A 26,133-nucleotide genomic window follows, 5' to 3' on the forward strand; every position below is an offset into this window, starting at 1 on the left:
ATTCCTCTATAATCTCTCTTAGTAGTTTATATGCTTATTCAGGGTTTTCTCACTCTAGCACAGTAGGTAAAAAGTGGCTCAAATGAATCAAGTGAGTCAAAATTTTACTTAAATCTAGAAATAGCATTTCTCATTTTATTTCAAGGGATGCTGTACTGCTATGTACTTGTGTACTGAGGTTGCACGAATCGTATTCATACTGTGTAACTAAACATTTTGGGAGAAACTGCCATGAACAGGCTTTTTCCTCGACAGAGTGAGACATCAGGCCTTTAACGCAAGTCTAAATCTCCTACCCCTGGGCAGAAACAAGCAATGCAGCAGCCCTGCCCCGGCGCTAGGCCACTTCCAACCCTGCTGGAGCCGGGGCCTGTGAATTGCTTTCTTGTCCTTACAGAGCCCTCTCGTGGCCAAATCCTTTCCTTACTGCCACTCGGGAAGGGAGAGAAGACACCTGAAAAGAGACCAGTTAGTTGTTCATGGGTTTTATTCTGCCTGTTGAACAAGTACTGTGGAAAGTCTCACCTTTTGACACCACCCTCCTTTTCAGACTATTCTCCAAGCTACCTTCATGCTTTGTCAAGGAAGGCTTTATTTTTTTCCTCCCTGCAGACTGAATTTCTTTCATTCCTCAGCAGGGAAAAAAGAACACACGGATTTTTCACAGGAAGTAGATAAATGCTCTTCTAGATAAGTAAAGACAGCTCCTAAAAGTATGATTCCAAGCTATCCTATTCTTTATGGTACCAGACAGACAGCTTTTTGCTTGGGTACTGAATTATAAGGACATATGCAGTACCATGCTTACAGTCTGTCAGCAGGTATTAGGAAATACTAGTTTATTTGCCACAGCCAAAATCCACATTTTCCAGGTACCTTCAAGGTAGCATGGCACACCCACAGCATACCAGCCTTACTGCCCTGCATTCAGTTCTCCTTATCAGAAGAGCAGTGTTCTGTGCGATGTTTCAGCATGCCTTGATTCTGCCTTGCATAGGTAGTACTGTTAACACCAAAACAACGCTGCAGGAGGGAATCAGGGAAGCTTAAACACAGAGGTTCCTTTCCAGTACATCACAATGCACACAGACCTCAGCAGACATTCACCTCCTACTCTGTGGTGAGAATCCAACTTCAAAATAAAATGAACGATCACTTCCTCAGTCCTTATACTGAGTATCTTAGCAGCACTTTCAGAAGGCGATGACATTTCTCAATAACAAGTAATTTAATGGATGAGTTAACTTCTTCAAGTCTTGGATTACTAATATGCAGAAGCTTTACCTGTTTCCAAGAACAAAATCCAAAGCAAGGGACTGTTCCAAAGACGCATACAGAGTTAAGCCTCGCTTTTGTGCCACAGAGAAACAACTTAAGCACTTGTTTAACACAACTCCACACTAAGAATTTGTTTAAAGCTCCCCAAGTAGAGCCAAACCAAAACTTCTGCATTTAAACACTCGACCACTGGGTTAAACAGTGACCAGCAATACTACGATATACAGAAAAAAAGTGTCTTTATTAGCATTGTTACAGGCAATGCATACATAAGAACTGATCCTTAAAGTGTACAACCCCCCAGTCAAGGTTAAAGCAAGAGAATCAGCAGATCGAGATCTATATTGTACATGTGTGCAGTAACAGGATCTCTCTGGACCTTCCAACAGAATAGACTGAAATCACTTTACAAAAAAAAGTAAATAAAAATAACACCCATTTTAAAAAAGTACCAGCTCCTAATGAGCTGGTGTAGCATCAAAAATATCAAACAGGGGAGTTGTCCAATCATAAAGAGTTCCTGTAAGGTTTGAGTATTGCGTCATTCACACCCTGCATATGCCAGGCATTGCACTTAAAGCTTAGTAAAAAATACACACCTAAGAGACAAGGTGGAGTTTAGATTTTAAATTTCAATTTTGTCAGTTGTTACTAAATTGTTTTTAAATGCATCATCGGTATAATTAACATCATCACTGGATGGCAGCAGTATGAAGAACGAACCTTTTCCCTTTGTTAAGAGTTCTGAAAGTGAGTCAGTGTGAATTAGCAACATCCCTCTCTGGAATCTTTAGCTGACATGACCTTATGCCAATTCCGCAAGAAAGCACCTTTAAAAACTTTCAGCTTGTTTCTAAGTGGGTAAATATTTCAACTAGTTAGCAAAAAATTAAACACCAGAATCTTCAGAAGTTATTTTCTTTGTGCATAGTTAAATGCTGCAAGATGATTTCACATTTAATAAAGCAGACTTTTAAAGAAGAAGCAATTTGCAAGAAAAGGTGTTCCCTTACAATATCAAACTTAGCTCAGGGGAAATGTGTGGGGGAGTTTTCCCAGCCTCTTGCAATTGCTTTTCATCTACACTAGATTTTAGTGCAAGTCATTAAATTGTCTGATATCCAGCATGGCTCCTCTTTCTGCCAATCAAGTAAGCAATCAAGACAATGAGAACAAGACCAGCAAGGGCTGCACCAACTATTATAGGGATCAGCATGTTATTTTCATCCAGCTGACATTCTTCCACTGGAGAGAGAGAGAAAAACATCGATGTTAAGCACTAGTGCATGAACAGATGGCTACATCCAGAACTTCAGGCTTTTGCTCTCAGCACATAGCTACAACTAGCTCAAGTTCACATCTAGATTAACTTGCCAACAACCAAAAGGAAGCTAAATTCACTATGATCATTCAGGATGAAGTCCTTCTCGTACCAGTTTGCACAATGTAGAGATCTAGAGTAATTCTCGCCTTCTCAAGAGCTATTACTCTAAACTATATACAAGCATAGCTGTCACAAATATATTCACGTGACTCCTCCCACAGCTATTTTGCTTTAATCACAATCACAAAGGACAGTGTTAACTAAAAGAGTTGGTAACTTCCCAGAACTTGCCCCTTTCATATGACTTTCTGTACACAGTTATGAGGGAAAGTTAACACTTTTCCTTGTCTCTTCTCTGGACCATAAGGAAGAAGTGCTAGTTATTCCAAAGCTTTTTATTACATACTTCTCATGCTAGCCTCAGCTCACAATATCTTACCATCTCACCACCCCAACATCTGTAGTAGGGCACACAGAGACTAAGCGTAACACCCACAAGCTGAAATTTTACTAAAGAATAATATGTTTATATTAAATGTACTCCACAAATGTTAGGTTCCGTGCCCCAAAATGTAAACCTCTTACCTGCCCCAAATTTGTCTCCATCAATCTTGAACACCTGGATCTGAACATTAAATACGTTGACCAGGGCTTTGTCCGTGACCTGGAGGTTCTCCTCTGCACTACATTTGTAGGAGTTCCCTACTGTAGCTCTCAGTTCACTCATGCTATTGTTTGATGCTTCAAATCTTGGGACTGCATTAACAGAAAGTGTTATTACAGAAACCTGAAGAGCAGAAGCTGTAAGCTTGTAGACTTAAATTTGATACATTCATCCCCGACATTTCTAACACGTTATTTAATGCAAGCAACCCTTAATATTTATAGTATTAGTCACTGAAGTAACTTCTTGAAGTCCCTACCTTTTGCTTCAGAAGGCAGAGTTGTGCTCACATTCACACCTTGCAGGAAGAATTTTTCAGCAGTTGCGTTCTTTAAGAAAAAACAAAACAAGCCAGTAATTGTCATTTAAGCTAATGATGTACAACATAAGCTGTTAACATTCAGGTTCAATTCTGCATGCATTTTGAGAAAGGTTTTCAAAACATAGTCCACAATTGGGATTAACATCCAGAGGAAGAGCTTCATTGCACTTGAGGAACTATTCCTTTGGGGGAGACAGGGAGGTAGAGCAATGGGAACCATCACCCCTGAGGCTGCTTACTTGACTCTGACACCAGTGGCATAGTCCTGACCATGCCTTAACCAGGTTAGTGCAGTGATCTCACCTGTGCTACAGATGCAGCTTTGAAGCAGGCCAGTACACCACAGAGATGTGGAGACTCATTTAATAATAACAGGTCAAGGTGATTGCAATTTGATCAATCCCACAGGTATTAAAAGAAGCGTGAAGCTCTGACAAACATGGTGCATTCAATCCTCAAGGGTATGCAGTACTAATATAGCACTGGAGCAGGGTTGTGGGAAACCGGGCTCCCAACCACCATAGGAGACCATAAGACAGGCACATGTGGCCATTGGGCTGTGTACAGAATAATAATGTGGACTTAAATCCAGTTCCAGGCTTGTACGATTAAGTAAGATGCCTACTTGTCACAGGCTGTTCCCAGGTTGGGCAAGAAGCTTTAGAGTAGTCAATACAATCTTAAATTCCCATTCCAAACAAAATACATATGTGCATACATATGTATGTGCGCATACACAACACATATACCTATTCTTTCCTCACAACGGTGACCAAGTATGAAACCCTCTAAATCCTAGTATTAAAAGCAAAGGAAGTATTTACTTCCCTTCCTTCAGTTGCATCTTTTTTTCTCTCCTACTTGCCCCAGTCAGCTTTTCCACATGAAAAGTCCTGCAGAGCCTACAGCTTGTTTTGAGACTCTTACCAATGCAAAGTGGAAGATAACCCTCGTTTTCTCAAAGGTCAGATTCAAGACAGCAGATGTGTTGTTGCATCTCCCAGAAGAAGTTGTATTATGTGGTATAAAATTCAGCACATCCAAACCAATCTATGAGAGAAGAGGATCAGTTATGACATTCAAAGAGACTAACACATCACCATATGTTCAGCTGACTTCTGACTTGCTTATGCTTACATGCACACTCTACACATTAGAGATGACTGGCCAGATACACTAGCCCATAAATTGCATGTGTAGGTTGCACTTGCATTACCATGCTGGCACAGGGAACACAGGGCATCTTTGCATGGCTAACAAAGCTTCCTGCAGCCAATAACCTATTGCTTTCTCCACACTAAACTTCCTTGGTCCTAGCAGCATAAGTAAACACATCACTAACCACTACATCAGGGAGCAAGAAGCTATAAAATACTGCTTGGACATAACGAAGGGAACCACATGTAAGCACAGTCATCTTACTAGTCACTTCAGTTCAAAATGCTTTAGTTTTGCCCATGGGACATGATTTTACACTGTCCTGTATCTGCAGAAGGCTGCAAGTTAAATAGACTTCCCAATCGGTCAGCTGGAAACCTTTCAGAAGCTTTCTGTTGATCCTTACCTGACTCTGAAAAACCTGTTTGTCAGCTCCTCACTGGTCATTACACTAAAATCAGCTGTTCCAGCAGAGCTAGAATGCCATGCAATACATGGCTAGGGGATTTCATGCAATTAAGATGGCTAAAACACAGCTGCTATCATAATCAACTAGTGTACAACCACATACCAGCTATCAGTGCTCCTGGTCTTACCTCTCAGTCATCATCATGATAAAAAATGCAATGGATTCCTTTGCATCACCACATACAGCATTAAGCAGCTAAATCCTATGCAGATACCACCTCCCCACACCAGGTCCTTCATCACTGAGATCCAGCTTCAATTACGGTTGCTTTTGTATAGTTTGTTTACCCACACTTGTCCTAGTTACATCAGATTAATCCATGGGATAGGAAAAAACCAGCTTGTGATAAAAGGTCCCTCACAACAAAGCTTTACTGGACATCAAGGTTTGCTGACCCCTGGTCATTGTTTCCTATTGAGGACCTTCAGCAGTCCCTTTGGTATTACTCCTTACTGCTCCGCCTTCCCAGCTAGTGTGTACCAGGTTTGTCTGTGGAGTTGGCAAGCTGGCCTTTGCATCAACAATGGAGGGAAAGAACGAATACCAGACTGGGACTTACATAAGCCATGAGGCACATTTGCTGTCAAAATTGGCCCTTCAGTAGCTCAAAAACATTAATGTAAACCCAAGCCTCCTCGATGATAGCTGGAAGTTAACCTGCCACAAGCCTGTCCAGTTTTATAGCAGTAATAACCTTCCCTTCTGATAGTCACTATTTTCACTTAGGTGTCTCAGGCCAAATTCTTGGATTTTTTTTTTAAGTTTAAAAAGCCTTGTTTAGATGGCATCTTTGATAACAGGATTCCCCCTACTTATATCTTGATAATTTTTGACTGCTTCTGTGGAACAGCCACATACATGTACTGGATCTAACAGCCAAGTCTAACACTCTTGCTGGACAAAAAAATTACCACTTTCAGTAGAAGAGAACCTTCTGAACTGTCACTAGTCTAGTCAAAGTTAAGCAATTCAAATGGAGTGCTATCATGGATGAACACAACAAAGAACTGCGATTTTAAAAGAAAAAAAAGTTAGCCTGTAATAATTTACCAAGTCTTCAAATCTGAAGGCTTTGAAGAAAGAAAAAAAATATATATACCTTTTCATCTTTTTTTAGATAGGTGATATTAAGCTGTAACCCCATGTAGGCAAGTACACAGGTTCCATTTGGACCAGTCACATTGTATTTACCAACTGCAGGATTTGAGGGTGATACAGTTGGCACAGGGCTAGTTGTTGTTGGAACCTGGCTAGTAGTCTGTTTAGGAGTTGTAGGCACTACAGCAGTAGTAGAGACCATATCTTCAGCACATTCTGTCTCTGGAGAGAAAGGAAAACAGTCATTACACAAAAAAAAAAAGCTGTGGGTGCTCTACCTTTTTATCCTCAAGGGAAAGGAGGACACAATTTCAAGTAGCTTATTCTAATACAAGATAATAAAAGCTGAAAAATGTGATGGTAAAGTGTTATTTGAACTCTTGTTACAAAAAGTGAGACATTTTTAAAGCCTGGCATGTGAAAGTGACACCTGTGCTGTTATTTACAGAAATTCGCAGTGGTTGCATCTGCTTTCATTCATGTCTGTCATTTCACTTTGCCATCAAGTCAGGATAAATAACATACTGCTATGCTGACAGAGCCAGTGTTCCTGCTGTATGTTCACAGCAAGGCTAGAACGACTACCACTCAGACACTCTAGGCACTTGCATGCTAGAAGCAAAACAACAGTTCTCTTGCCCCCTGTTCAAAGTGGTCTCTCAGGAGGTATGTTGTTCTCCTTCCCCTCTCTCCCTCAGTTACATTAACAGGTTGTGAGGACCCCATGTCATTATTTTGGCAATATCCACTGCAACATTACAATGCTACTGGACCTGACACTGCTCATAGCAAATGTTCTACTATATCTTTTCAAGTCAATCCCCCCTTTTGTCCTGCATTAGCAGCTACACACCAGGGGGGTAAGAAGGCTGCGTATGGATGTGCAAGACAGCCTTTTCTTTTCATCCAGTTCAGCAGCAACTTCCAAGGCAAAAGAAGACAGAAGGAGCAGAGACTCAGATTTATTTGCCAGAGTACTCAGAAACAACTGGCAGCAAGGTCTTAACTTGATCTGGGAGCCAACAAGGCTCCTGCATTGAACATCTAAGCCAAAACCAAAGGTCAGAGCAAAGACGTTACTGTAGTAGAGGCTTCCATGTTCTAAGCGAAGGTCATCTCCCCATGTCAGGGATAACGGCTTGCAACTTTGTAAGGATAACAAACTGCAGCAGCAGTCAATTCTGACTCAAAAGGCCTACTTCTAAAATTTAATCCTTGCAGATACCAGACATCTAAGAAACAGCCTCTACACTTAAACATCAATTGAACTTTCAATTATGGCTCAGAACAAGGGACTCTAATCACACCTAAAGTCACAAGACTCCAACACAGCACGCTTTCCTATTTCTACTCAATTTATAGAAAGTGACAGCAGAGGGAAGGTGGATGAATGGATGCATGAGTGACACTATCTTCTGTAGAATGATACTGGTCATGTCCCAAAATGGGATCGTTTCTTAACAAATACACCCATCAGCAGCATTACTTTGTATCTCAATGGATAATTTCCCCTCCATCTACAAGATCTCAACATGTACAGCCTCTTACTCAAGCTGGCAGAGACGTAAGCAACCAAACCAATTTGAGTGGAAGTTTGCCCTGGGTGGAGTCTTAACACAGTATTTTTACTGAACCGATTTACAGCATAGCTCATAGTAACTCTTCAAGACAAATCTGAAGATGAGACAAATTCTTACATCTTTCTCTGACAGTTACAGGAAAGCAGCTGATGAAACTACCAACACACATAAAATGAAAGCGTCCTCTTCTTCAGAGCTGCAGATAATCATTACCATAACCTGAGCCACTAACTACTAGGTGCATTGATAGAAGTTACCACTTCTAGTGATGCAGATACATCAAATACTGACTCTTCATCCCTTCCCCTCCTTTCTGCCCAAATCACCAGCAGAAATATCCTATCATGAAAGGGGCTGGGGAGAGGGGAGGTGAGGGAGAACCCTAGTTCCAAAGTTTATCAATAACCAGCTACCACGAGGACAGGCAAAGCCTCAAGCCCACAAGAATGGAAAGAATGAACTGATCTCAAAGAAGAATGTGATTTCAGGGTCAAAAAGACTTTAAAATGAAAAACGATAAAGTGAGAATTCTTCCACTACCTGAATAATAATTAAAAAAACTTCAACCACCCACAAGAATGAGCTCATTGTGCAGTGGGAATGAAAATATATCTGGGTGCAGACCCAAGACAGTAATAAAAACTTAGGAATGATAAGGAAAAAACTGCATGGCAGTATGGATAACAGGAATGTGCAAACAAAAAAACCCAAAGCAAATAGCTTGAACTCAGACTAGTGCCTACTCCAGGATTAGAGAAAATGTGTTTTGTTTTATTTTTTCTGAGGATCAATAGTTTCATCAAGACAGTGATACCTCAGGATGGAGAAAACCAAACATGGAAAAGTGCCCATGGCAAATTAAAGCATTTATATTAATCTAAACCAGAAGTACAGGAATAGAAAATAAAGCAAAATGCTGGCAAACTTGTGTTGCATAAAAAGCACCTTCCAAAAATAATATTTTATTTTTTTTTACCAAAGGACTACGCAAGAACAGGTAACAGGCTAGCTTAAAAGGAAAAGTATTACACAGGGAGATTTTACTAAAGTTTTGTAGACATGTAAGCCGGCTTTTCCCAGTTTCATGGCCTATGTTCAAGCCTGATAACGGATCACTTATGTTTATCTGGTGTGATAACTGGATCAAGATATCAAGTAAAAATGAGCTACTTCTGAAGACTGGAGTAATAAATATCAGATTTATTTTTTTTTAATGAAAAATGTAGGTCCACATCTTTGCGGCAAACCAGCTCACTGAATGGAAAAGATTTGCTCAAGAGAGGATATACATTGAAATCCAAGCCAGTCACGTGAGGCAGCCATTAAATAAGTTAATGCCATTATTATCATGCATCAGGCAAGGTATTTTTCAGAGATATGGGATATACTCCTGTTCAATGTATGGAGGCATTGAACAGAAAGCACCTGTTCAATGCATCCATCCCAAATGAGCACTGACTACCCTAGTTTTTAAGATTCGTTTCAATTTAACAGGTGCATAAATTGGATTAGCAGCATAAGAAAAGTTCTACACTTTCCACAGAAAATAAAGGTTTTCTACTTGCCCCAAAAGCAAAGCAAAGACTTGTCACTCCTTAAGACAACAGCATGGGCCATCAGTTTATATGGCTCTTCAGGTTTGAAGAAGGTTGCCACAAAAACAAAGGACTTGAATATTCCATGAACTAGCTTGTCTTCTAATCATTATAGCAGTGAAATTACAAAATGCTTTTCAATACAAGCAATCAGGACAAAGTTGCTTTGTGATCAAGTCAGAGAAAAAACATCACTGTTGCAGCTTACACAAAGCCTCCTGTAGGAAGGCATACAGATCTGTTCCCTATAAACTAGTTCTCTATTGTCTGCCATTGTATCACTCATTTTCCCCAGAGCACACAGTAAATCGTTCAAATCACTTCAATAGAGGCATAATACTTGGAAGTTATCAGATACTTCTTAAACAAGGATTCTGGCCATATGCCCAGCTGACCTACTGCAGCACATGTTTACACCCATAAATACTCATGAACAGAAGGAATGTTCCACAACACCTGTATAAAACCCATGGGAACACAGTGCACTATCTTCCAGTTATGGATACTGAAAACCCTACAGATAAAACCCGAAGCAGGTCCCCTGATTTCAAAAGCTGCTGCTATGAGAGCTTCAGATCCAGTTTGTACCTACCTAAATATGACAAGTCAGAACTTGGAAATAACCTATTACTGGAAATATTAGCTTATCAAGTATATTTTCTGCTCCAAGATACCTACTGTTCATACTGAAAGTGCCATTTGTGAGATAAGCTTCCAAAGTAACATTGCTAAAAGTAACGTTCACATTCTTCATATTGACTTGCTTGGAGCTGATGCATCTGTAGGTTGTGCCCATATGTGCCTGAATAATAGTTCTATGTGATACTTTCTTCATCCCTATAAAATGATGACATTGCATTAGTATGTAAAAGTATTTACAGAAACAAGTCAGTATTACATCTGGAAGGGTTACTCAATAAGAACATGAAGTTTTCATTTTACCTCCAGTTGAGTTATGGAATAAAGTTGCATCTGAGAGATTGTAGTGGAAAACTAGCTCTTCAACTTGGTACTCGTCTGCTTGTTCTGAGAAGTTCAGACTTAATGAATGTCCTGCTCCAAAATCCAATACCAGTAGTGGATGAGATGTGTTACCTTTACCACATGAGCTCTGTGGGCCTACTGTGGCATTTTGTGGAAGAAAAAAGTGTGCAAACTGTGGGGTAGAAAACAACACGCATGTAAATGAGCTTTTCCTTACTGCTTTTTAAATATCCAATGAAAATGTTACAAAACATAAGAGCTGACATTCATATGTGCTATGTCTAGTTCTATACCAGTACGTAGCAAATAGCATGTTACTGGCACTCAGATTTCTAAGACTATTGTCCTCTGAAATTTGTAGACACAACAGTAATACAGCACTTTTTAGACTTCCCTCCCAGCCCCCACTAAACTAGCACTATAAATTTGCATGTACTTCAACACAAGGTGAATCAAATCTGGCAAACCCTGGATGTGTGAAAAACAGGAAGAAATTTAAGCTTTGCTTCCTGTAGTACAACTGAGTAAGAACAAAAGCAAGTGGTACAGCCTATGCAGTTTGGCTATAATACTTTTGAGTTTATTACATATTGAGAAGTAACATGATACCTGAAGATCAATACAGTGTTTGATGAAACGTTCTGAGCTTATTGCTTACACAAAGAAACAGCCAAGAGCATGTTATGAAAGCAGCCACCTCTGAATACAAACTTACATACCAGTGTCAGGAGGACTGCAACCATCTGTACCACTGAAAAAGTGGACTATGCAATATAGCTCAAAACACACACAGCCAGTGCACCACTGGCAAAGTAATAGGGTTTTTTATTTTTTAATTCCACATCATACTGATTGCTAGGAAAAAAAACCCCCATCATCTTCAACAAGAGTGCCTCAAAACATGCAGCTGCAATGAGATTATAAATAATCAACAATTCCTGTTCAGTAGTGAAGATACCAAGAAAGTAAACTGAAAAGCAGAGTACTTGTAAATAAAAATTCTCAACTTTCCAAGAACAGGCTTATGCTGTTAATATGGAACAACTTGTAAGCACTGCACTGGTCTGCAGATACACTGAAATCTAGAGATCTGCTAAGCAAGATCAGATTTCAGGCCAAGTTTAAAAATTACATGCCAACAGCCATTTCAGTTCAGATTTAGTCCACGTAAGTATGACCAAGTTCACAGAAGCTGACTGATCTTTACAGTTCCCGTGAAAGCCAATTTAGCTACCATTTAGTGGTATTTCAGTCACAAAATTAGTTCCACACATGTATTGTTTGTGGTGTTTCAGGCATCCTTAACACTGTTTAATTTGAAGAAGCATCAATAATAACTTGATGCAACATGACTGGGAGGGAGAAAATCTTTGCTGAAGTGGTTTTTATGCTTAGATATTTGTTCAAAGCCTAAGTACTGTGCACTTGCAGAAATACCACAGTTTATAAACACAAATGAGAGACAAACAGTAAAATATTCCCCTTACCTCTTTTTGCCCATTGCTTTTGTACTCCACTGAGAAGGCTACTGTCATATCAGCAATTATGCAGATCTTACCACTCTGATCTTTCACCTCAAATGAAGAGGAAGCCTGTAAAAAGCCTGTTAAGAATGACAAGTATTTAATTTTGTGTCATATAATTTTATCTTTTTTTTATCCCAGGCAGAGAAAGATGTACAACCCTACATTTGGGAGTACATCCCAAACAACAGTTTCATTTGGAAATTTGGGTATTAATGGTCTCTATACTACTTTCAACATCTCTAGTACACAGGGGGCAAATTGAAAACACCATGTATAAAAAGACAAAGCCATCCAAACTAAAACTGTTGCCATGCTGGGTCCTCAGAAGGCAAGAAAAGCTTGCAACAAAAACCAGTCATAGCCTTCAAGGCCACTGATCAGTGTTCATCCTACACAGCTTCAGCCAGCACTGACTTACCATATATGATCTTGCATGCCTACAGCACTCAGCCTTCCCCCCACAACACACCACACAGCCTTCGTTCCCGCGGTACCAGGATACTCGGCTGTACATGCCCTGAATGCAGCATTAAGCAGGCTTGGATTGACTGCTGACGTTTTAGAGGGACTGCCAAAAATAGATGATGGAGCATGCCACCATTGCCAGGAGAACTTCGCTTCACTGTCATCACACTCTCTGCACTTGGGAGGAGGACGGGGGCCAAGACCTTGACACAGGCAGAGGTTATGTGTTCCTGACTTGTTTAAGCTGACCTCAGACTGAGCTGCACACAAAAGCACAGCTTTTCCCCTGTCACTGCCTCCAGCCCACCAATACAACTGACCACACTGGTACTGACTTAACAGGGTAAGAACATATAGTAAGAGGAGCACAGGATTATCCTTTCTGACAGCAGACCAGCATCCACTGCCAATGAAGTTTCATGAAGGGAATGTGTTGCAGCAGGCTGGATGCAGCCAAAAAGCTGTTTATCTCTTACTTCATTTGCAGTATGGGCTAACTGGACAGAACTCCTGAATCTGAAATCATACCAAGGTTTTTCAAGTTCTTTAATTTTCTTTTTTCTGGTTCTTAACTTGTCACCACACACACAGCAAAAGTAAACCTCATGGCAGAAAGCCTGCCTGATTCTCATGCTACCACTTTACCAGCCTGCATTTCCACCAACTTCAGTCTTGCAGAAAACCTGACACAGAAAAAAAAACATCTGCAAAACATAAAGCATTCTACCTCCAGCAATCAAGTTTTAGAGTCAAACACGCTAATCCATTCAGCTGCTGATACAGCAAAAAGGCTCAGCTGATGGATTATCCGTTAGCTAGCTTCCCTCCCCAAGAAGTTTTTAAAACACAAATCCCAATTTTAAAACTTTTCACTCCAAAACTATGGTGCACAGACTTGTACTGAGACTATTATTAGGAAAAATTTGGCTCCTGTCAGTGGACTTTGATAGAAGGCCCTTCAGTTGTAGGAATACAGCGGAAACAATTTCTTTGGCACTCAGCAAGCATTTTCCCTTGTTTCTTTCCCCTTAGCAACAATGGGTCCTCCCACCAGCGCCAAAGGGAGGCAGAGCTTTAGCTGGAATTCATAAACTTTACCCAGTTGTTTGAAGAGTCCACACCTGAAACCAGAGATAAGCAGCAGAGAGAAATCTCTTGAGAATGGATAGTGTAGAAAACTGGTGTTTCAAACCAAAACCATATTACATTTGCCCTTCTGTGCAGCTCAATGTTCATTCAGGAACATGTATTCACAAAGACGATGTTACGTATTGCAGTTCAGAGCAGCACTAGAAACAGCCGATGCTCCTCCACGTGGAAGTTTCAGCTTGCAAATTTTCCTCCTATTTGAATTTACATCTGGAACTGGTTTACATTTTACCCAAGCACGTCTCTTCCCAACAGCAATCTGCTTACGCTTTTCTTGAACTAACATTACCAATGGAAAACATGCTAGAATGAAAACATTCATTGTGCACGCTGACCCCCTTGTTTGATAGCTATTAAAAGTCTTAGCAATTTCAAAGCTAAAAATAAACAAGTAATAGGCAGCAAAAGAAAGAAAACCAACCAAACAAAAAACCACTAGAAGAAAACTGAAACAGCTTTAAAAATAAATGCAGAAGAAAGAAAAGACTGAAAAACAATTAAGAAAAATCTTATTGACCTAAAGGAAAATGTGACAGACACTACAGGTGATTCAGAGAACAACGGAAAACAGCACAGAGATACCAGAAAGCATTAAATGGGAGAGAGATACTGGGAATGAAGAGATTACAAATCAATAATAGAGAATAAGGGGCATGAACAAGCAGTAGGAAATACCACCTGCCTAACTGTTACATTTTTGACAGGTTAAGTTCATACCATGCTATGAATCCCAATTTCGTTAGTGTGGAACAAACTTTAAAACCACATTTTTCCTTAAGAAGAGTTAAGCAGCTACTGGATTTGCAGTGTCAGTGATGAGACAGATGCATCCAGCACGAGACACTGAGCTGTTCTTGATGAAGTGGCAAGAGGGCTGCTCCACTGTGCATAAGCTGATGGCAATAACAGCAACACCTGTGCTACAGCATCATCTGCTCCCATGGTCTTGAAGGAAAGCAGATGAAAGAATGAAACACGAGGGACATGGGAACAGAGAAAATTAAGAACACACGCAGAACAACAAATCAAGACACCGAGGGAAGGAAGGTCCTGCCTAGTTTTCACTCCAGCCAGTCTAGGGCAGAGGAACAGCTCACTGGGTTTTGCAGGAAAGCAGCCGTTGAGTTTGCACAGGCAGTCTTAAGTGTGGACTAGTGATTAACACATGAATCATCACCAGCCCACAAATAGCAAGAGCCTACAGTCAAAATGTCAGGAATACAGAAAATCAAACTGATCTTGAATTAATCTGTCCTGGGAATATTTCTAATGAAGTTACATAAACCATAGCTCAATTTTATCATTGCATATCCACAACTTGAGAATACTGCTTGTACTTCTCCTAACAGTATCATTCTTTGCTGTTAACACAGAAGCTGGTACAACCTTCAGTTTCTTAACTTCAGATGTCAAATGTTCCTCATAATAAACTGCAGCATCCTATATGACAACAATCTGTGTTAGAGCAAGGGCAGTAGTACAGTGGCAATGTGCACCCACAGTCCTGAAGGCCAACTGTATGTTAGAGCATGACCAGCAGGTTACAAAAGCTGATTCTGCTTCTGTACTCTGCTCTCGTGAGACCTCACTTAGAGTACTACGCACAGTTCTGGTGCTCCCAACATAAGAAGGACAGGGAGCTGTTGGAGTAGGTCCAGAAGAGCCCACAAGGATGACAAGGAGGTTGAAGTACCTCCTGTTATGAAGACAGGCTGAGAAAGTTGGGGCTGTTCAGCCTGGAGAAGAGAAGGCTGTGTGGAGACCTCATAGTAGGCCTTCCAATGTCTGAAGGAGGCCTATAAGGATGCCAGAGAGAGACTCGTCATCAGGGAATGTAGTGATAGGACAAGAAGTAACAGATTCAAGCTTAAACAAAGAAGATGTAGATTAGATATAAGGAAGAAGTTCTTTATTGTGAAAGTGGTGAGGCACTGGAACAGGTTGCCCAAGGAAGCTGCGAATGCTCCATCCCTGGCAGTGTTCAAGGCCAGGTTGGATGGGGCTTTGAGTAACCTGGTCTAATAGAAGGTATCCCTGCCCATGGCAGGGGGGCTGGAACTAGATGATCTTAAGGTCCCTCCAAACCCCAACCATTCTGTGGGTCACACAGCTGAAGAGGTCCTAGACTTTTCAGTAGCAAAAAATAAAAGTTTTGAGAAGTTTATTATTCTCGTGGCTGGAAACACTGTGTTACGGGTATCTAGTAGAGGAACCATCAGAAAAGCACCAGCATCAGAGAAATTCCACTTAGTTTAGATGCTTCCTTTGTATTTCAATAAGTGCTGGAAAAGGGCTGCTACATATTTACTCTAGCTGTGTATTTTCAATTGAAAACCATAGGATAATCTCTCCCTTTATACCTTTATAACTTTCTAAAGTTAAGAGCCTCATGCAAGAAAAGATCAAAGGTACAACTGTTGAAGCAACAGCTAGCTATGTCACTTTAATTAAATCCAGCATCCTTCGTTATTTAACATACCTACATTAAAAAAACAAACAAACAGAGCATATCAACATTGAAATATAGTAAACAAGTCAAAACAAAGTCTTCTTTGGTAGGTAACAATTTACCTTAAAGAATTCTCCTCGGAAAAAGTTGTTTTAAACAACAAACTGCAATGCTAAGAAAACAATCTAGCACATCTGAACAATCTAAATCAGAGCCTTTTTGAATACGGCTCTTAGAAAGCCATATTCCCCATCTCTTGACCACACAAAGCTGACTTCAGGTTTCAACTTTATTATAATTGAAATCTTGTTAGCCAAGCACAGCTACCCTTAAGTTATTCTCCCATTTAATGGAAACCTACTGAGGGTGAAAGATGAATGGTGCTGTGCTCTAAAAAACCTGAGCATACATCAGTGGCAATTGTTTGCACTGTCTGCTTCCAAAGAGGACTCCAGCTAAGTTAATAATTTACTTCTCTTTTTTTTTATTAGAAACACAGAACACTGACAATAAGGACCACAAACCAAAAGATATTTTTTTTATAATTTGAGGTTTGCTAATATAGTCGTGTTTCCTGCATAAGTAAAACTCTAGTATCTTTCTTCCTCACTTGGAAGAAAGGACAGCAAGCTACCCAAATCGACCTGGGTACATATTCCTCATCATCAGTAGTTTCAGCAATACAGGTATCTTGTGAATGGGGCTATCTGCAGTTACATCAAGTGACTGGCATTAGGGAGGAAAACCATGGGTGCAGCACAGCCCAGCTAATCTAATCACTCCCGTATATGCTGCGACAGTGGTTCAGAGCATCACACCTACAGCCTGGTCACATACATCAAAGACTCCTCGGCTACAGCCTACCCTGTAATTACTATGCAGCAGTAATCTGCAGGTAAGGGATGCTTGCTGACAAACATCAGCACTACACAATCATTCTGTATCTAAGCTAGTCACTACTGTGTTGCCCAGCACCTTTGCCCAGAGGTTCTTAGGGTATGCACAGTGAACACTGCTATCTATGGGGCATTAATCCAAGGAGATAACAAATGCTGGTTCTTATCTAAAAAGACCATTTATTTTCTGCTGTACAGAAGTGATCAGTAATTTACTCATTCTGATGGCTTGAAAGGATCCTGTCATCTCAGTGTGAACAAAGTGGTGACCTTAGTTACCACTTTAGACTCCTAAATCTATGCCAGAGAATGGAAAAATCCCTGAGGAGTTATGCTCTCCTCTGACGACTTGTCTTGTAATTTAAGTACCAATCCCAGAGGGACACTTAGTACAAGTCCTTTTTCAGAAGACCAAGTCACAATCGCTTGCTTACAATCCAGGATCTATACTACCTGGGGATAGTACATAAAAAGAACTGTAATAAAAATACATTTTTTGAAAGATCATTCTATTTACTAACCCTGACATTTCTGAGGAACAACTGAAAGCAGTAAAATCCATTGACAGACTTGATGCATGAACAACTCTTCGTGAGACAAGATCGTTTTCATAAAACTGAGTTGCACTCACATGTTACCAACACATTCTGAAGACTGAATGCAGGCTATCCGGAAAGCCTAATAGGAAAACACAAGGCTGGACCCATTTCAACTGCTGTTGGACACACTTGAACACAAACACAGTGGTGGAAAGGGTGAACAGAGCTTAATTCAAGGATGGATGAACGTAGTTTAGGAGAGAAGAGAACCAGCTGCATGTGTGCAGGTACAGCACCTGATTATATCAAGTTCCTGATGCAGCCCTGGAAGATACACCCTTGTCAACTAACAGACAAATTCATGCAGTCTCAGATTATGCTTTTGATATTGGTAATTCCCATTAAGGCAGCAAGCATTTTGTTTCTCAATTTAAGTTTGTAGTCTGAATAACATCTGTCTTTATAAACAAATTCATAAAAGTACAAAAGCATTAAAAATGAAAGGTTATTCAGCAGCTGTGTACTTGCCATTTAGCCAGAGAATTGCACAACTGCATTTAGTCGTATGAGGCTTTTTTACAGTTTCCTATCTAGAGGAAGGAAGTCTTGGGATGGTTCTACAGCAGCTGATTATATGAGTGCACTGGAAGGTCTGAACTCCTGTGGCTAGACCCTTTTCAGCATTCACACAAGTCCATTTTGCACTTGCTCTGGTTAGCGCTGCTATATCACACCACAAAACTAACACATGTCCTTCAAGATAGCTGGCAGCCTCAAATAACATTTGGAGGAAGAAGCACTGTCTTAATTTAAAGCAAGGCCTCACCAAAAGATATTGGAAAAAAGATAATACAACTGCCTCAGTAAAAACATTCTCCTAGTCCTATTGAGAAGAGAGTAGATCTCACCCCGTCAAGGAAAGTGAAGACATACTGGTGTTCCCATTTTACACAGACTGAATTCTGCCTTGTTAAGAAATCAGAAGTTAATAAAGTTACAGATGCAAGAAAACTCAATACAAGGCACAAGAAAACTGTATTTAGTGTGGGCTACTGTGCTCAAACCTGAACACTGGAGAGGGAACAGCTAGGTAAGTGCTGACTGCACAGAGCTGAACCACATTTGGAACTCTGTACTCTACTGCCAGGGTGCTGCTAACCCTCTCACGCTTTGAAATACAGTAGAGAAAATAATACTGACAGGAGTCAGTGGTGCTGTCAAGTGACAGAAAGGTTAAGAAACTGTTACCCTGAGATTAAAAAGGACACCAGTCCATCTTATAGTTGGATGCACAAAAAAGCATGGAAGCTTGAATTACCAAAACATAAGGTAAATTTTAAAACATATAATTTAGAATTAAGATAATGCAATGAAGCATTGAAACAGCTGTTGTACCATTGCCACTCTCATACCCAAAAGGGTCTCCTGCCAAGCTTAGGAGAATAAATGCCAAGAAATCCATTAGGGCACCAAGCTTCCTCAAGGAATTTTTAAAAAATCACATCTGACAGAGAAGACAAGCTGTTGCAGGTAAGCTGCAACAAGCAAAAGCAAGGTGTGCCTTCTTAGGGCTAGAAATCAGTTACCTTTGAGACAGCTTAACAGAGATAACAGCAGTTAACATCTCAATAAAGTATCCATCTTTTCTTTGAGTAGGGCTCCTCTGTACCTAGAGGCAATCCTTCAGTTTATTGTCTGCCACTGATTAGAAAATACCCTGCTCACTACAGAGCAATCTAGAAGCTGGTTTCACCAAAGACAAAACTTCTCAGTCAGCCTGAATGGGAATCTAGGGACCATCTCTTAAAAGCAGCATATCAGGGAGCCTGTAGAGTTTTCACTCAGCAAGTAAGGAGTTACTTCTTAAGTCAGAAAAGCTGCCTTAGTCAAAGCTGAGTAACCTATCACTGGAGGACAGCCTTGGACTAGCATGCAAATTCAGATCCTTAGAGACTGTGTCAACACTCTTAAAGAAGTTATCAAGCAAACACAATGTTAAGGACAGCATTTGGTAAAACCACGCTTTGGAAGTCGCACATTAAAGTCACTATATTTTATGAAAACTAATTTACACTCTGCCTCAGTCCATACAGCTAGCAACGCCAAAACTGAGTGAAACGATACAACACCAAATTACTCACTGGTGGGAATTTATCATCCAAGTTTCTCTCAACTATCCCTACATTGGTAGTAAGGTTTGAAATTCCCCTTTGGACAAGAGTTGTGCAATAGAAACACGTGGATTATGCGTCAGTAACCCTAAAGTGGCATCACACTACCTTGGTCAAGCTCATTTTTCCTTCCTCAAATCTCAGACTCTTCCATTAGTTACTCACTAATACTAAACCCACGTCTGACCCTAAACTTAGGTTTTCAGAAGTGTTTTCTGTTGCTTTTGTTGTCTCAGTAAGAGAAAAAAAACCCCTGCCGGTGCTCTAGGAGTCAAACAGCACAAGCAGCAATGTTGGGCTTGGCACTATCCCATTGTGCTCAACAACAGACAAGCACCATCTTCCCCCACGTTTCAAAAAGCAGCAGCTAAATTTGAGGGGAGGCATTTAATTTCCTGTAGTCCTCTTTCCCTGTATTATCTCAATTTTTTCATTCCAGATGCACACTTGATACTAGTGAGGGAATTCATCATGAAACACTTCATGCTGATACATGAAATATTCAGCTTGGTGCTTGCTGCTCAGCGTGAATGTAAAACCGAAACAGTAAGTGAGGTGTGGCGAGGTATTCTGGAGGAATAAAAAATTTCTATTGTCCCAAAGTCAAGGCACTGCCAAATAAGCTTTCACATCTGACCCACCCATGCTAATCCTTCAGCCTCCTGTGATCATTACCTTATCCACACTCAGATGACTAAAAGGCTGCAGATGAGACAAAAACTCCTGAAGAACTCAGCTCCTATCTTCTTATCTCCTAATTCTCCCCTCACTACAGCCCAAGCCCTGCCACTCTGGCAGACAATGGAAGAGGTGATCTGTATTCCAAGAAGGAGTCTCTATATGCAGCACAAAGATTATTCCTGAGACTGTAAAGTTATGTAGAAACACCCAGCTACTAGACATTGGTGCAAAGTCCCAACTGTCAGTAAATAGATTCTCTATGGTAAAATAAACTAGTCTGCTGCCTCAGCTGCAGAAATTTAACACATTTAACATGCCAGAAAGTGTCAAAACCTAACACAATGAATTATGTTTGTAACCACTAATTAAGCAGGGGAAAAGCTACCACAGTCCTAGAACCTATTGTCTGTGGTACCACTTAAAAAACTATGCAGCCTAACTAGAAAGCAAACGAAATTCTTCATTTAAGCCATAACTATATCAAATAAGCTAACCACAGAATTCTCACTGCAGCACCAGTTCAATGCCACTTAAGCTGCCAATACTAACTATAAATCCAGCATGAGAGCGCTATAAGTCACTGTGCTCACTAGACTGGCTAACAAGGGCTGGATATTCGAGCCACTCAGTGCCCTTTGTGACTGACACCTTTTGGGCTCAGTGAAACTGAAGCACCATCAACAATGATATTTACTACCAAAGAACAGTTGAAAGAGTTCCAAAGACTGTCACAATCTCCATATGACAGCAGATAGCCACTCTCAACTGCTACTTTACTCGGGCAGTATTTTTGCTGGCTGCTGAAGAAGTTTCCTTTGCTGCCAAAGCCACATTCAGAAACTTGATAGTGTCGCATGATGTGGCTTTCAGAGCAAGAAACCTGAAGCAACACAGTTATTAGTAAACAGGGAAGACACTTCCTCACCAAACAGTCTTGCCGCACTAACAAACCTTCTCATCAAGGCACTAAAATCTCGCTATCCCAGCGACAGTTCAGATTTCACTCACGGTATGGCAGGATGAAAGACATTAAGTAAGTGAGCATTACATGTTTTATAGGAAAGGGCTACTTCCTAGCAATGACATCAGTAATTCCTGCATCTCCATGTCTCGTGGGAGGCAGAGGCGTGATTTCGGGATCTTCCCAGAGCGCTGTCGATAGGTCCAGGGCAGATACTCAGCGAGTGCTCCCGGGCACCACACCAAGCGCAGCCGCTGCCGCCTTCCCTCCATCCTTCCCCTCGTACCTCCCGCAGCTGTCAGAGGCTCTCGGGCGCCGCAGGCCCCATACAGTTAGAGGGAAGCGATAACCTCTCGAGGTACCCGGCACCTCCCAGCAGCCGGGAGCTGTGCCTGGCGTACCCCCACGGACGGACCATCCCCAGTTCCCCGCGCCAGGCCGAGGCCCGGCTGGTTGCCGCCGCGCCCAGGAGGCCCGGGACCCCCTGCCCAGAGTTACCGGCTCGGAATAGCAACAGCAGGTGGGCTCCCGCGGGCGGCTTTCCAGTGACAGCAGGTGCCGCGTCCTGTGCCGCCGGCCCTGGGGCCACGCCAGGCTGCGACGACTCCCCCCGCGCCCGAGCTCCCCCCCGCCCGCCACCCCGCCGCAGGCCTTGGCCACCTCGTCCCTATTCTTACCGAGCAGGGCAGCCGCCGCGAGCAGTCGCCGCGCGCCCTGGGCGCGAGCCATGTCGGGGACACGGGGCAGGGCGAGGTGGCACCGGCGGGAGCGCGGAGCGGGAGCAGGGGCGAAAGCAGCGGGGGGGGCGGCGGCGCACCGCGCTGGGAAGAGTGGCGACGGCCCCGGCCGGTCATATGACCGTGACGTCATCCGGGCCCGCCCAGGCGCCATCACGTGAGTAGGGCGGCCCTTCGAGGGAGGTAGGCGGGGTCTCGCGAGAGGAGTGGTGTTCTGTCGTGCTGCGGCGGCCAGCTCTGAGGGGAGGGGGGTTGTGGTTCGGTGCGTGCCTCAGTCCTGAGGGACAGGCGCACACCGAAGGGTGGCGGTTAGTGTATGGGGCACACGTATATGCAGTGTCTATCTGTGCACTATCATCACAAGGTGCTGCAGTTCAGCGCCAGGCTCCTCTGGCTAACAGCTCTAACCTGTGGGTCTGGGGTTTCCCAGGTGCTGAAGACACCCATGGCTTGGCCCCGGTGCGCTGCTGGCCTGACACTGGCTGCTCAGTCGGTTCTCACCTGCAGCGGGGATGTTTGGGAATGGATGCTTGGGGTCTTTGTGAGCTGCCATAGGTCTTACCTCTGTAACTCAGGTTGAATGAGAACTGTGAGAAAGATCACATTCTTCAGCCAAATTGGACAGGGGTTTGAGCACCCTGGTCTAGTGGAAGATGTGCCTGCCAATGGGTTGGAACGAGATGAACTTTAAGGTCCCTTACAACGCCAACTATTTTAGGATTCTATGATCAGGACCTAGGTAAGCCTGACCAGTGTTAGGCATTTAAATGTGTTTCCCAGTGGGGAATGTAGCACGGACAGTTGTGTTAAAGGGGAGGTGATAGAGGAGGGTGAGAAATGGCTTGGGTGAGCAATTAAACCACTTAAGTTCTGTGTTGCCTCCAGAATATGTTTCTTACCACTAGGTTTAAAGGCAGTCTTAAGCTAAGTATAGTGATCTCACCCAGAACTACCTCAGTCCCAGCTGCATAAAAGTGCTGGAAGTTAATGGTCTATTATCTCTGAATTGATATATATATATGCATCACCTGTGTATACAGATAAGCCACCTATGTGTTCAGAGCTAAAACAGAGATTGCAATGACTTATGGTTCCATGAGTAAAATTATTGCACTTTCACATAGTTTCTGATGTTGTGTGATGTTTTTATTAAAAAAGTTTTAAGAAATCCCTTTTTTTTCCCCCCTTGGGAAAACTAAAAAGCAAGAGGTGAAGTTGTTCTATCAACATTCTCAGATGTTAGCATAGTAACAGAGATGTCCAGGCCATTTGATCACTTTGTAACTCAATGCTCTTATCTAAGCAGTTAAGCGTATGTTTTCTTCATCTGAAACCACAGAAATACTTATTTTGCTACTGAAATCCTATTTCTGGTACTGTTGGAAAATGTGCCAATAACAGGGTGCTTCTACTTTCTCAGAATGACTGCCATGTCATCCCTCTCATTACAGTGTACTCCAAATTCATCAGCTCTGAGGCAGAATCAGTAATGCTCCCAAGCTGCCTTCATACATTTTTTAGTTGGAAGCAATTTGAAATGCAGTTTAGCTACTGCCAGTTGCTAAATTCAAGTCCAGCCACTGTAAACTTGATGACCTTTCCCTAACATTTGCCTCAGTTCACTTACACTTTCCATTTCCGCAAACCATCCTAGAGAAGTTTATTTGCTGTTCATGGTGGCTTGGAGATCTGCCTTTCAATGTTGTTGCTATAAACAGGCATTTCTTAATGCTGCATTTTTATCAGTGTCTTTTTAGAGATGGTGATGTTTTATTTTAGTTTGTCTGCTTTTCCCTGCAGCACTAGCAGTCTTTAGTCTTGCCATGTATTGCCAAAAGCAGAAGTTAGTCAGCTTGAAAAGGGACAGAAGGAACAGCTCTGGACAAGCGTTTGAATGAGTCATCTGCAGAGGAGCTGAGGTTAATGGAGGTGGGACATGGGTTGTTCTCGGATTTTGATCACTGTTTTTGGATCCTGCACCGGGAGTGGAGGAAGGTCTGTGGAATAGTTGAAGTCTGACAGAAAACAAAATATAGAGAGGGAGACCCAATGTCACGTTTAAACTCGCTGTGCAGTAGTCTGCCCCTCTAACGGAAAACTGGTGGGCATTTATGAATTGAAAAATGGCAGATGCTTGGATTACTACCAAATAATATACAAGTTGCATTGAGCAACAGCATTGTGGCAAGAAATCGTAAGTAAAGAACATAAGGGTTCTATCAGTGGGGAATGATGTTGATCTTGCATGCTGTGGATCATTAGCTTACTAAGCCTTTGATAGTGGTATAGAGAGTGCATAGTCACCAGTTTCCATGTCAGTGTCAGTAGAAGTATTACAGGGTGCTTGTTAGCCAGCTTTCCTAATGGAGCAAGTCTTGTGCAACCATGCTGACCATTGGCCTCACTGCTCAATAACTTGGTAGCTGACATCAATCAAACTTGATAGCAGGGTAAGACATAAACAAACATGAAGTTAGAGCTTCTGAAAATGTAGGCAGCCCAGAGATCCAAATTAGTGCTGTTGCCATGAGCAACAAAGTTCATATCCAGCCCCTGCAGAGTTTGTTTGACAGAGCTGCTGGCCAACCAAGATGCACATGGTTACAGATTAACTGTGGTACAGCTCCTGTCCCTGCTTCAGAGCTATGGGTGCAGAACAGCTGCTTGTGGGGAAGAATATGGGAAATAGCCAGGAGATCTAGGAGCCAAATAGTAGGACCCTAACTGTTCTGCAGTGTTGAGGCTGAGTGTTAGCATGGGAGACAGAGTAGATGGGAATTTTGACCAGGAAAGAATTTCCACAAAAGCTGCTCAGTTTTTCCTATGGCCGTTTGCTGTGTATTATCTGACTTCACAGGGTTACTTTCTTTCTGAAGAGACTTGCTAGGAATAGATAGCCAAGGTTATAGTAGGGAGTCTGCTCTCCCCAGCCAACCTGTCAAAGATCATAAACTTACTAATAGGTCTGTTGGCATAACAAATTAATGCACTAAAGTTGCCTGAAAGTGTGTAATAGTCCCTCTCTCTCTCCCTCCAAAGATGCATATTACAATAATAAAGGAATAAAGAAGCCATAACAGACCAAGGGAGTTAAATGATAAACCTAGGTTCAGGTAAAGGAATACAGGGGAAGCTGAAATGCAGAACTAAGATGAAAGGACACAAGTAACAGGCAGGAAGGAGGCTGGTAAGGAGAACTGTAATTGCCAGACTTGGGAAGCACCTGCAAGTTGGTTGTCAGCCGGTATTTTCACACTGGCTTTCCCTCAGAGAACGCAAGGCTAGGTAACAGAAGATCACGTTTAGGAAAATTGCTTTTTAAATACATATGTCTGGAAGAGGTACCAGAATGCTTATGTTAAACTGGAAAATTTCAAGTTACATTGAAAGGGTTTGGTAAAATTGGACAGGCACCACCGGTATCCTGGATTCCTGCTATTTTTGTCATTCCACAGAAGCTGCTGTACAATTTGTTCCAAGGGCACTGAATTGCCAAGATTCACATTTTCGAGACATCTTCTGAGCATAGATGTGCTACAGAGGAAATCTGTTACTTTGGTACAGCCCAGTGTCTTCAACACCGAGTGATCTTCCAGCAAGAAATGTTTAGCAATTTCTGACGTGTGGGCACAAATATACTCAAGGTGATGAGAACCCAAATAGCTGTCATCAGACTAACAACTGGCTGGATGCTCAGCCAAATTCTGTCACCTCTATCAAAAGGCAATGAAATGGAGCTGTTTTGCTATGAAGTAGTGATTACCATGCTAATGAACTAACCAGTTACCCATTTGGTTCAGAAAAATGCAGACTCCCAGGAATTTGAGGAAATCAAATAAGAAATGAAGACTTGGGAGAGTCACAATCACCTGGCCTTTCAGTCTCTTCTACAGCTTTTGAAACTGAAGCTACTTTCAGACCAGGAAGAGTAAAAATCTTTGGAGATCATTACATTCTCTGTAGGTCTGGGAGCTAAAGGGATGGGTGGAGATCAGCAGCTGGATAAAGGAGAATGAAACAAACATTCCCACAAGGTAGCAGAAGGGCAGAACTAAGCAGAAGAACCCTCTATACTACTGCTGCTTGA

General features: G+C 41.9%; 1 protein-coding gene across 1 annotated transcript; it reads right to left on the minus strand.

The window, feature by feature from the left end:
• Positions 1-1,500: 1,500 nt before the first annotated feature.
• On the minus strand, positions 1,501-22,146 carry LAMP1 (lysosomal associated membrane protein 1). The gene is made up of 9 exons (XM_061377791.1): positions 21,987-22,146; positions 11,960-12,075; positions 10,431-10,644; positions 10,167-10,325; positions 6,315-6,535; positions 4,516-4,638; positions 3,526-3,595; positions 3,188-3,358; positions 1,501-2,523 (listed from the first exon to the last, which is right to left on the minus strand). Exons 1-9 carry the CDS (start codon positions 22,036-22,038, stop codon positions 2,384-2,386), a joined length of 1,266 nt encoding a protein of 421 aa, XP_061233775.1. The 5' UTR covers positions 22,039-22,146; the 3' UTR covers positions 1,501-2,383.
• Positions 22,147-26,133: the final 3,987 nt, after the last annotated feature.

This window comes from Neopsephotus bourkii, unplaced genomic scaffold (genome assembly GCF_033783945.1).
Source record: "Neopsephotus bourkii isolate Nb327-2 ecotype Australia unplaced genomic scaffold, CSIRO-AGI_Nbou_v1 NB_1760, whole genome shotgun sequence".
Lineage (NCBI taxonomy): Eukaryota > Metazoa > Chordata > Aves > Psittaciformes > Psittacidae > Neopsephotus > Neopsephotus bourkii.

Excerpts from the sequence above, each read along its gene's own strand:
- LAMP1 (XM_061377791.1), bottom strand. The coding sequence starts at position 22,038 with ATGGCTCGCGCCCAGGGCGCGCGGCGACTGCTCGCGGCGGCTGCCCTG. Across the intron at positions 6,536-10,166 it reads TGGCACTTTCAGTATGAACA|AGACAGAATGTGCTGAAGAT; the intron begins GTAGGTATCTTG and ends CTTTCTCTCCAG. Across the intron at positions 2,524-3,187 it reads TGGAGACAAATTTGGGGCAG|TGGAAGAATGTCAGCTGGAT; the intron begins GTAAGAGGTTTA and ends CTCTCTCTCCAG.